General features: G+C 36.9%; 1 protein-coding gene across 1 annotated transcript; it reads left to right on the top strand.

The window, feature by feature from the left end:
- The first annotated feature begins 6957 nt into the window (after positions 1-6957).
- LOC132146334 (scavenger receptor cysteine-rich type 1 protein M130) lies at positions 6958-11884 on the top strand. Its single transcript, XM_059557006.1, has 5 exons — positions 6958-7103; positions 7379-7408; positions 8303-8611; positions 10676-10801; positions 10918-11884. Exons 1-5 carry the CDS (start codon positions 7073-7075, stop codon positions 11175-11177), a joined length of 756 nt encoding a protein of 251 aa, XP_059412989.1. The 5' UTR covers positions 6958-7072; the 3' UTR covers positions 11178-11884.
- The last annotated feature ends 958 nt before the right edge of the window (positions 11885-12842 follow it).

Raw genomic sequence — 12842 nt, 5'->3', positions numbered from 1 at the left:
TATTTTATTGAGCTTGTTATCTTCGAAAAATACTGCAAAACAATGCATCTCAAATCTCAGATTCTTCTAAATTCTCAGATTCAAGGCTTAATGGTGTTAACAGAAGGGGTTCTCTAACAAATAATGCATAGTGGTTCAATTATAAAAAGATACTTTAGAAATATGCTACAGTATAAGTATACATGTAAATACTGTTTGGAGAAATGTGTAAATATATTACACAATTTCTATTGTGATTGTGAAAATGGTCATGACTTTTAGGGCTTGAACAGTTATAGTTAACTGTCTAAATATGCCCATTTAAAATATGCTGTAATTATTCTGAAAAGTCATTGTTGAACATGTATTTTCACCTTAAAAACTGCTATTTACAAGCTTAATTTAGGTTCTCTGTGTTTGAGCAAGAGCAGCACCAAACCAGTAGGTGGTGCTAATGTCCCAAATTTAGGTACGCGTTAACACGCCATTTACGCGTTAACACGCAATTTACGCGTTAACACGTAAATACGCGTTAACGCGTAATGACGTGTTAACGCGTAAATTGCGTGTTAACACGTAAATACGTGTTAACGCGACAGTTTCACACGTTTTGGCCCTTTTGGCCTTCCATACGAGACGCTCCTCGTCTGCTGTGAGTCTCAGAGTAAACGCCAACTGTTGTGATTGGCTGATCTTTGGATTCGACATGTGGAACCCCTCTCAAAATTTTTTTTTTTTTTTACTATTACAGCTGTCGAGATTAACGAATCGTGGAAGTGTTGATTATATAACTATTTTTTTCAATCTTTTCCCATCACATGAAAGGCTTCGGTGATGAGCATTGAGTAGACAGAGTCTGTTTATCGCGTGAATGCTGTGATCTCATCATTATTGCAACGCGTTTTTCTCTCACAAAGTGCTTTCACCACAACAGCAATTACATGAATACACCACATGAAAACAGTTAGAGCTTCGTTGTGCAAGATAACAGCCTCATTCATTATAACGGCAGTTTGGGCAAGTGTGCAGATATACTCGCGATGTGTGATTGACAGCTCCGAAAAAAATAAAGGGAGCGTTCTTTGATCGCTCTCTGTAGTTAAATCACAATTGAAAGAACAAATTGGTTTCATGCTTCTAAGAGAAACAACGTGAATTTGATTGTTTAGTCACTGGCTTGATTCACTGATGCATAAACGGTATTAAACGATTTAAAAAGAAAGTCTGTGTGAACTTGAATAATTAGCAACACATCAGAAATCACTGATCACAGATCAGGAATTAATAAACACTGTTACTCAGTGTTTGTGGGGGTGCTGTCGAATCCATATTGTAAAAGTCTGTTTGTAACGCCTGTGCTGACATTGTGTCTGAATTATATGTAAATGTTTGGGCAGGCAAAGCAGAGAAAGGGGAGGTAACCTTTCCCCTTATGACGAAATAAAGGGAAGATTCCAGATCGGCCGTCTGAGCTCCATTGTTAGTTTCGTTAACGAAGAAGACGACGACAAATATTTGTTAATGAACAATTTTTTTCTGTTACTAAGATTGTGTTAAATTCTAAGATTCTGTTAAAAAAATTTGTTCTCACATACAGTGCACAATAAGTTCTCAGCGCTCAAATACACACACAGCAGTCTAAATGTGTTTTGTGAGTATCTCACGAAAATACAGTAGGTTATGGATTAAGTGAACGTGAACAGGTGTGTGAAAACTGAATGTGTGTCAGTATTTCATGCATGCCTTCCATCTCTAAAGGACAGCATTCCAAATTAAAGTAAAATATATTGCAGTAAAATATCCAAAAACCATATATTATGTTATATATTTTGTCCAGCTGATTACTAACAATATCTCTAATATTTTCAACTACTTGTAAATCATGAGAAAATTCCCATTCTAAACAGTGACACGGGGCAGTGCAGTCGCCTGTCAATGAGGTTAGTTACCCTTTGTTACCGCCTTTACTGACATAGAAACCATATGACAACAGTGTCATGGACAAATGCGGAAGTAGTGTCTAGTGTCTAGCAAACCACTAGCTTGCTTCAAGCAGTTCCTTATTTACTTCCTCTCGCACGTTTTATGTTGGATTGTGTTACTTATTTATGGAACATAATTACTGCTTACCATCTGCCACTAGTTCTGTCGACAAGGACAGCTCCCATAAACGTACGGGCCAATCAAACTACCCAAGAAGAGTTTGGGACAAGAGGAGACGCATGGTGTCTTTAGCCCCGCGTGAGGACGCGTCTGATCCATAGTCTGATCGCGTCTTTGCATCTGTTAAATCCATGGTTTATCTTTCCGTCTGATTGATGGCCATCAGCAGTTGGGTAGAAGACAAAAAATCCCATCATTCCATGCTCCTTATTATCGTCATCAAACCACGTGATTGTTATTGTTTTGGTAGTGCGTCCTCTCATGGCAGGTCCTAAAACTTGTACCTTTAAGTAAAACCTACAGTATCTGAAAAATGAGAATGAGATCAGATTTTAATTTGTATCTCTATTGTATTTGTGCTTCTTTAAATAATTAAATATATATATATATATATATATATATATATATATATATATATATATATATATTTTATATATATAAATTGCTCCTTTTTCACTTCTGTTAAAGGGATAGTTCACCCAAGAATGACAATTGTCATAATTTATTCAAGATTTTCCAAATTCAGTCCCTGATTCAAATTTCTCATAAGCTTAATTGATTTGGTCAAAAGAGAAAAGAATTAATGATTATTTTAATTTGAAAACTACATATAAAATAGTTACTAAAATAAATGTTGGTAACTACAGTTTGGTTAAAACTATTGACTAAAAGTTGACAAAAATACAATGACTTTTCGTCGACTACAACTAGACTAAAACTATGAAAGACTCAAATGACAAAAATGTGACTAAGACTATTAAGCATTTTCGTCTCAAGACTAAGACTAAATCAAAAATGCCTGCCAAAATGAACACTGTTGAGCTCTCATTTTCTCAAAGGCAGAGCAGGACACCCAGGGCTTGGTTTACACCTATTGAAATTTCTAGCCACTGGGGGACCATAAACAGGCTAGGGAAACTCATATTAATGTTAAAAAAAACCTCATAAAAGGTCATGGGACCTTTAACGGTCTTGGGGTGTAATGTTGTTATGTCTTTGTGCCTTAATTGTGATAGTTCACATATTAATGATGTTGTCAAACCTAAAACATATTTTTTTATATACTTTTATATCCATCCTGCAGTAGACACTATGGAAAAGATGCTGATTGACCATTATAAGTGATCAACTGCTCACGAGACTCGTTGATGTGAAGGAAGATCTCACGTGTGTGTGTGTATATATATATATATATATATATATATATATATATATATATATATATATATATATATATATATATTACAAAAATTATTTTTATGAATATTTGACGGGAAGTCTATATTACAAAAAAATATATAATAAGAAAAAAAAAAAAAAAAAAAACTTGCCAATACTGTAACCACAGCACTTGCTACATGTTGCAAAATACAACATAACTGCAGTACAGGGCATATACTCTACATGAAGACTTTAATGGCAATGAAAAGATCCTCATTGCCATTAAAGTTAAATTATTAAACCTAATTGTGGGGGCTTTTAAAAAAAAATGGTCATTAAAAAAATTAAATAAAAATAATTAATCAGACAGACTCAGAAGTTTTTGCATCTGAAATCTTCACATGCATTTCAGCGTATCAATGAACTGCAGTTACATGGTACATGTATTTCATTATCTTGCAAATCTAAAGTTGCACTTCAATTGGACCGCAGTTTTACTGCTGTTGAAAAAAAAACTGCAGTTATATACTTCAAATCTACAGTTATACTTCGTTGTCCTGCAGTTATACTACAGTTTTACTTCAATGCACTGCAGTTATTTTTTGTAAGCTAGCAGTTAGAAAGTGAAACTGAAAGTCATGGCATTTGCCAAGTATGGTAACCCATACTTGGAATTGGTGCTCTGCATTTAACCATCCAAGTGCACACAAACCGCATTGAGAAGTGAACACACACCCGGAGCAGTGGGCAGCTATATCCAGCACCCGGGGATCAACTGGGGGTTCAGTGCCTTGCTCAAGGGCACTTCAGCCATGGTTATTGAGGGTGGAAGAGAGCACTGTTCATTAACTCTCCCCACCACCTACAACTCCTGCCAGCACCGAGATTCAAATCTGCAACCTTCAGGTTACAAGTCCAACTCTCTAGCCATTAGGCCACAGCTACCTCTTGTTTGAAGGAAAAAATCATACATTGCTAATATATTTACACATGCACATGCATTTGGTGTACAGTCGTTGCCAAAAGTTTTGAGAATTACATAAATATTAGTTTTCAAAAAGTTTGCTGCTAAACTGCTTTTAGATCTTTGTTTCAGTTGTTTCTGTGATGTACTGAAATATAATTACAAGCACTTCATACGTTTCAAAGGCTTTTATCAATAATTACATGACATTTATGCAAAGAGTCAGTATTTGCAGTGTTGGCCCTTCTTTTTCAGGACCTCTGCAATTCGACTGGGCATGCTCTCAATCAACTTCTGGGCCAAATCCTGACTGATAGCAACCCATTCTTTCATAATCACTTCTTGGAGTTTGTCAGAATTAGTGGGTTTTTGTTTGTCCACCCACCTCTTGAGGATTGACCACAAGTTCTCAATGGGATTAAGATCTGGGGAGTTTCTAGGCCATGGACCCAAAATTTCAACATTCTGGTCCCCGAGCCACTTTGTTATCACTTTTGCCTTATGGCACGGTGCTCCATCGTGCTGTTAAATGCATTGTTCTTCACCAAACTGTTGTTGGATTGTTGGAAGAAGTTGCTGTTGGAGGGTGTTTTGGTACCATTCTTTATTCATGGCTGTGTTTTTGGGCAGAATTGTGAGTGAGCCCACTCCCTTGGATGAGAAGCAACCCCACACATGAATGGTGTCAGGATGCTTTACTGTTGGCATGACACAGGACTGATGGTAGCGCTCACCTTTTCTTCTCCGGACAAGCCTTTTTCCAGATGCCCCAAACAATCAGAAAGGGGCTTCATCGGAGAATATGACTTTGCCCCAGTCCTCAGCAGTCCATTCACTATACTTTCTGCAGAAGATCAATCTGTCCCTGATGTTTTTTTTGGAGAGAAGTGGCTTCTTTGCTGCCCTTCTTGACACCAGGCCATCTTCCAAAAGTCTTGGCCTCACTGTGCGTGCAGATGCGCTCACACCTGCCTGCTGCCATTCCTGAGCAAGCTCTGCACTGGTGGCACTCCGATCCCGCAGCTGAATCCTCTTTAGGAGACGATCCTGGCGCCCGCTGTACTTTCTTGGATGCCCTGAAGCCTTCTTTACAAGAATTGAACCTCTTTCCTTGAAGTTCTTGATGATCCTATAAATTGTTGATTTAGGTGCAATCTTAGTAGCCACAATATCCTTGCCTGTGAAGCCATTTTTATGCAACGCAATGATGGCTGCACGCGTTTCTTTGTAGGTCACCATGGTTAACAATGGAAGAACAATGATTTCAAGCATCACCCTCCTTTTAACATGTCAAGTCTGCCATTCTAACCCAATCAGCCTGACATAATGATCTCCAGCCTTGTGCTCGTCAACATTTTCACCTGAGTTAACAAGATGATTACTGAAATGATCTCAGCAGGTCCTTTAATGACAGCAATGAAATGCAGTGGAAAGGTTTTTTGGGATTAAGTAAATTTTCATGGCAAAGAAGGACTATGCAATTCATCTGATCACTCTTCATAACATTCTGGAGTATATGCAAATTGCTATTATAAAAACTTAAGCAGCAACTTTTCCAATTTCCAATATTTATGTAATTCTGAAAACTTTTGGCCACGACTGTATATTGAGCAGCAGACAATGTTATATCCATATACTAGATACATACCTGAGGAAAAATTCATGATCGGTGCCACCTAGCATGCAGGCGTGAAATAGCAGAAGGCTGCGGTCGGTATAATACTGTCTTTATACAGTGTATGGTGTGATAGCACCATTTGTCGGTGATTCGGCTCGCTTTTTCATATCTCACTCAGTGTATGAAACGCCCTTTAGATGAGGTTAAAGCAGGGGTTTCAAACTCAGTACCTGGAGGGAAAAGTCCTGCAGACATTCAACCCTAACTTAATGCACCTGATCCAGCTAATTAAGTCCTTCTGGCTTTTTTGGAAATTGTTGCATGTGTCGGAGAAGTGTTGGAACTATACTCTGCAGGGCCTTAGTAGCTCTCAATGAGTTTGACACCTCTGGGTTAAAGTGAGACTAAAATGAGAGGATGTGTGTGAGGTAGTGGTGAGAGTAGCATTAGATCATCTGCCCTTTTTGGACAGGTTTTCAATGAAGCACACAAGGTTTCTGAAAGTCCTTCTATAAAGTTGGGACCTCCATGTAAGGTGGTGTGGCTTAATGGTTTCAGCTCTGAGTCACAAACTTAAAAATGTAAACTGCCTTGGACTGACAGCTCTGCTAAGAAAAAAGAGTGGAAGTAGGCTGTACTAATAGTCTGTACTGGCCAGTGTGGTCTGTCTTTAAATGTGCACATTTAACCACAAGTTTCAGAAACCTTCAAATGTGTGAACAAAGTAAGGATATGCAGCAGCAGCACATTTAGAGCACAAGCTCTCAACGAAATTTCAAGAAGTCTCACTTAAAAAAGCAACTCGTTAACTTGATTTTACAATAAGCTGACAATGAATTTGTAAAGTGTAGTGCAAAAAAATGACTAGCATGTTACAGTGCACAACAGTTGGCAAAATGCTGAAAAACAAGTGCTAAATATGTAGTACAGAGAATATTTAGTATAGAGGGTAGCGGGTATTTTAAAGTCCTCAGTGGTTGGTTAGTTTCAACATGGACAAAAATATTGAGTCATTTCTCCTAATTCACTCTCTGAGAAGCTGAAGTGTTTAGTGAGAGGGGAAGGATCAGTGAAATGCGGAACTGTCTTAGCTCTGTTCGCACCAAGTTAGTGTCTCTCTGACGCAGAGAACATGTGAAGAGCTACAGAGAAAGTCATCACGCACAACGATCAATGAAAGAACAGAAATGCTGAGACTACTGCTTGATTTTACACTTGGTAAACAGTTTTTATATTAATATAATTTAATTGATCATTATATTAAATTATATTCATTTAATTATTAAATAATCATTCATATAAATTAGAAGGATCCTAATTTGGCTTTTTACAAATAAGTGAACTATTGGTTGGGGGGGGGGGGTGTAGCACTGTTGTCCTGCATAAAAAGCTGATTTTTGTTGCAAACAAATTTGTCATAATTATGTTATCACAAGCAATGTGATTTCTAATGATGTTTTCTAATGAAAGAACTTATGTTTTCTCCTTGACAGTCATGGTTTTGAATCTTTACGTGGTTACTGGTGAGTGATCCTCTCAATGTCACAAAAGCTTTGATCTCTATATTATTGATAAAGGGATAGCCTAGTTAACACAAGTTTGAGCAAATCTGAATTACTTTTTTTTTTCTTTTTTGGAATACAAAAAAGAGAAATGAGAAAAAGGAGAAATGCTCAAGACTGTGCTAGTCTTTTTTCCATGCAATTACAATGAAAGTTGACATTTTAAGCTTTTAAGTACATAAGCTGTCCATAAATGTATTCCAGGTCTTCAGAAACCATGCAGTACCTTTCTGTGAGGATCAAACTGAAATTTAATTCATTATAAACTGAATAAGCTGTTAATTGGCATGATTACTGAGTCAGAACTTGAAAACCGCGTCAGTCAGATTCCTGAGTAAATCGTCCAAGAGAATTTCCTAAACGTCATTTCGGGAGAAGAGAACTAATATAGTATTTCAAATAATTTCCGGGGGATGTAAGCAGCTGCACACTTTGCTACAGCAGTTGTTTTGGCATTCCTTAGCATCCCAAACTTTACCCATACTCATCTCCCAAGCATTAGTCCCACTAGGGCGTATATCTTAGCTCGAGTTGAAGCTGCTTCCTTGAACCCCTCCACTGTGGACAGCAAGCCAAATACATTTAACCTTAATAGCGTGAAGATTATATACAAACTTGTGTAAGCTTTTTTGTGAATTCAGCTATTTATTCAAATGGAACAAGCTGTTATTTCAATTCTATTGTTCCAGAGAAGAAAATAAGTTGTACAGGTTTGCATTGAAATGAGGGTGTGTAAATGTTACAGTGTAACAGAAAGTTCATATTAAGGTGAACTATCCCTTTAAAGCAGACAGCAGGTTGTTTTATTTGAGAATATGTGAGTTGAATATTTGCTTAATTTTCTCTGTTTAACAGGAGATCAAAACATCAAACTGGCCGGTGGTTTAGATGCCTGCTCGGGTAGAGTTCAGATTGACAATGGCACACAACTGTTGGATGTGTGTGGTGGCTCCTGGGACATTAATGCTGCTGCTGTGGTGTGTAGACAGTTAGAATGTGGAAGAGCCGTTATTGCAGATGCCCAGGCTTTTTTTGAGGTGGGAAATAGTCCCTTCTCGATTAATATCAGCTGTAAGGGAACGGAGTCATCCTTCACACAGTGCACTCATCAAAGGAATGAAAATCATTGTCCTCCGAGTAATTTTGCTGGAGTCATATGTTCAGGTATGAGGATTTAGTTTTTCCCTACATTAAAATGTTTATTTTCAAGAGTGCTTGTGTATACTGTAATCTGTGACATTTACAGTAAAAAAAAAAAAAAGTTATTAAAAATATGGTAGCAACATCTTAGGTTTTACAGACTCAATTTAAATTCACAGTAAAAAAACAAAAAAAAACTATTTTGTACATAACTAATTTAATGATAATAAAATAATAACAACATTATAAAGTACTAATATCTGTTTTATACTATTGTAATCAACTGATGACCACTAAATTCAGGTGGTTATGAGGAAGTCATATGATAAATCACAAACAGCTCATACACAAGCTGAGGACGCAATACTAATAAACAGAAGGTGCACAGTGTCATTCACATAAACACTAAACACCATCATGGTAACACTGTGGTTCCCAACCATGTTCCTGGAGGCCCCCCAACACTGCACATTTTGCATCTCTCATTTGTCTGAAACACCCATTTCAGGTCTTGGAGTCTCTACTAATGAGCTGATGATCTGAATCAAGTGTGTTTGATTAAGGAGACATGGAAAACATGCAGTGATGGGGGCCTCCACAGGAACATGGTTGGGAACCATTGTGGTAACGAATGATACTAAAATAATGCAGAAAACATTAATTTATCAACATTAGATGTAAAATAAAACCATAATACACAACTGATAAGAAAAAAGTAAAAAGAAACATAAAATGTAAAGGGAATTCTGGGAATGACAATTTATGTTTTTACTGTAAGTTACACAATGTTATAAGTTATACAATTGTTTTTCACTTCCAAGACTGTATTTTTAACCATATTTTACAGTAAAATTACATTAAATGTTATCACATTTATTCAGGGTACATAGTACAGAAACTTACTATTAACAGTTTTTACTGTAGCATTTTACTGTTAAAATTATGACCATGTTTTACAGTGTAGTTTAACAGCATTGGGTTTGACAGACTGTTAGTCTTTGTATTAGCTGTTGGGGGTTTTCAGTGATTCTTTTAGCAGGTTACAGTATGCCAGTAAAGTGATGTGCAGTCATATTTATAAAATTTCAGTGAGATTTTTCTGGGCAATTCTCCATTGTTCATTGTCAGTAATAGTGATAAATGAAGCACAGCTCAAACAAAAATCTCTTTCAAACTAAACCGCTTTCTGCTGCTCAAGTCAGCAAAATTACATTTATATGAGCAAACCTTTATTGTACTTAGGGAACTAGGGTTGGGCAATGTCTTCAAATGTGGCATCAGACGATGTCTACAGTGAAACATCGCAATGGATGATGACATCGGCGGGGTGAACAACTAACAATTCCTAACACCGTGTCTAAACTGGATGCGAGCGGTGCGACGTGAGAAAATACTATAGAACCACTGATCTATAATAGAGATTCATTATATATAGATCAGTCAATAGAACTCAGTATAATCAGTGAAGCTGTCTACACTGGGTGCAGTGCGGCATGACACCACAAATGGCTGTAAGTAAAATGCTGCCGCATTCTATTTATGACGTGCTGACACAAATTTAGACAAACTTTAGCTGATGTGGCTCGGTGCCATATGACAACTTTCGTGTCCGGTGTAGACACTGTGTAATGAGAGATGACTGAGAACAATGGGGAATGATTTGCAGATCCTCAGTACCACATATAATCTTGTAAAATGTGTGGTACGTAGGCTCCATAGTATAAACAGAGTACGCGCGATCTCAAAAGTAATAGTGAAACAAAAAAACAATCGTGCATTCAAAAAAAGTGCGGGGGGATCATCACAATGCCAGCATAACATCGTGATGTCTATCAGCCATCGGCGATGGACCGTGGCATCGTCTATCGGCCCAACCCTATAGGGAAAAATTCCCTCATGTGAAAATCCTGACAGCACAGATTGTGCAAAATTTTGCAAAGCAACAATAAATGTGACCGCACCTTGATTCATAAGCGAGCTGTATAATCAATTAAAACAAATAGCTGAAAAATATATGAATATATGAATAATTTGGCCATTTTGAAGATAGGATGTACTCTTGTTAATGCATTGAAATCTCTCATTCAGTTTCTTCAGTTATTATCATTGCTGCTGTGGTAGCAGCTGTACTGCTCATATTGTGTATACTTATAATCATTTTCCTGGTGAGGAAGAGACAAAAACAAAAGAAAATCCAATTCTCCAGTTCAAAAGGTGAGAATTATTTCAATAATGTACTTTACCTTTACTTTGGATGCCTGCAAATATCAATCCTAAAACATCTTTCCACAATAATAAAACTTTTTTTTCAATGTACTTTGTATCCCAAGATGCAGTTAATATGCAAGATGTGCTCCAAAATAACCAGAATGAAGAGAACGCTGAGGGTGACTACGAGGTTGTAGATATGGATGATGGTGATGGTAAAGATGCAAACTCTGACTCTGATCAGGATTATGTTAATGTAGATCAGAATGACTCTGATCCAGACTATGTCAATGTGGAAACAGACGATTCGGAACAAGACTATGTCAATGTCGATGTTACAGAACACAGAAGTACACTGGGGAATAACTATGAAGATTTTTGAACGCTCTTTGATGGAAAATATTACAGATTTTCAATTTTTCGCAGAATAAAGGATTTAGGACCTTCTGAATGGATAACAGCACTAAATCCCACAAAACAGTCCATTAACAAACAAAAGTGCCACATAAAAGCGGAGCCAGAATTTCCAGACAAGGAACAAAGTCAGCAGTGAAGTATTCATTATATCCAATAATCAGTGTCCAAGTATGAATAATTCTTTGTATATGAAGAGAACAAAGACACTTTGGTCATTATTAAGCACTAATAGTAAATAATATACTTATGATTTCTCTAGAATGTGAGTAATGTGAGTTCTCTAGTAATGTGAGTGTGGATTCCCTTTTCCTGTAGCAAAGTATCAGTATTTTTCTACTTCGCTGAAAAATGGTGGCACTAGCAAATTAGCAGTTGTTAACAGAGCTTTAGCAGCAAGTATGAACATTTATTAGTAGTCATGAAGTGTTTTTGACAGTTTTTCAAGATGTGTTCTATAAAGAAGCAAACAATAAGGAACGTCGTAGAGAGAAAGCAGTACCTGTATCCGTTCACAGTGTCATACAACCCCTCTGCTGTGTCTTCCTCTCATTGTTGTTAATGTTTGACACCCGCTAATGAGTTACTGTTACTGTGTGATGTCTGCCTTTTATTATGACTGCTCACTGGACAACAAAAAAAAAATTACATTTAAATTAAAATGTTTATACAACAGTTTACAGTTTTTTACGACTGCCTAGACACAATTTTAACAAGACTCATTTTGTCAAAACACTAAAAACAATTGACACACCCCCACACAAAAGTATCAGAACATTTCAGATCTTTTGCAAAATGAAACTGAATGAAATGTAAAACTTTACCATAATTTAACAAAACCCAGTTTTGGTACCATATGGCACACAGCTGGATTCTGTTTGAATTACTTAGACACTGGGCACAATCTTAAACACTTTTTTACATTTCTATTTTTAATGTTTTGTTTTGTTTGTTTTTTTTTTGTTTTTTTAAAGTACATAAATATATTGACCAAAACACAACACACGAGGCAAGTACTGCACATTCATGAAAATATTTATTTCTCACCGCACTGTAAAATCTTTCAGTACATCAATGCAACTACTGTAGGCTGCATTTTGCACTGAAAATCACAACATATTCCAAATACAATATACAGTAGTACATACACTTTTGTGGAGATGAGTAAACAACACCTCAACACCGCATCATCTCTTCATATAGCTGGGCATGGCCACTTCATCCATATCACAGTCAAGGTCCTCCCTTGCAAAGGACCTATTCTGGCATGCCACCACCACGATGACCCAGATATTCAAAAGAGCCCTCTGACCAAAGATGTTTCTGCCTATTCCTCTTCCTGCACCACTGCCTTTCATTTTTGTTGAAGACAAAAATTCACCTGTTAACTTTTTATAGTGCTTACAGCTTGGCTGTTGAGTTTACTGTTAAGCACCTAACACCTGATGGCCGTGTCTGATCAATATGTGTAGTATTTTAAAAAGGAGTGTTTTGATATGGCAAAGAAGTGACATTATGTTAGATTTCTGGGTCTAATGTAGAGAAGTGTGTTTAGTGTTTTGCAAAAAGTGTGAGAATGAGAATGTGCTTAATGTTGTGCATTGGGCTGAGGTTTTGCTCTTTGAGTTCAAGG

This window comes from Carassius carassius, chromosome 1 (genome assembly GCF_963082965.1).
Source record: "Carassius carassius chromosome 1, fCarCar2.1, whole genome shotgun sequence".
NCBI lineage: Eukaryota > Metazoa > Chordata > Actinopteri > Cypriniformes > Cyprinidae > Carassius > Carassius carassius.
Note: the sequence above shows the minus strand (reverse complement) of the source record. Positions and strands in the feature narration are given on the sequence as shown.

Bases quoted from the DNA above. Each gene is read 5' to 3' on its own strand.
- LOC132146334 (XM_059557006.1), top strand. From the start codon at position 7,073: ATGCTGAGACTACTGCTTGATTTTACACTTG. The intron at 7,104-7,378 runs GTAAACAGTTTT...TCTCCTTGACAG, and splicing joins ACTGCTTGATTTTACACTTG to TCATGGTTTTGAATCTTTAC. The intron at 7,409-8,302 runs GTGAGTGATCCT...TCTGTTTAACAG, and splicing joins GAATCTTTACGTGGTTACTG to GAGATCAAAACATCAAACTG.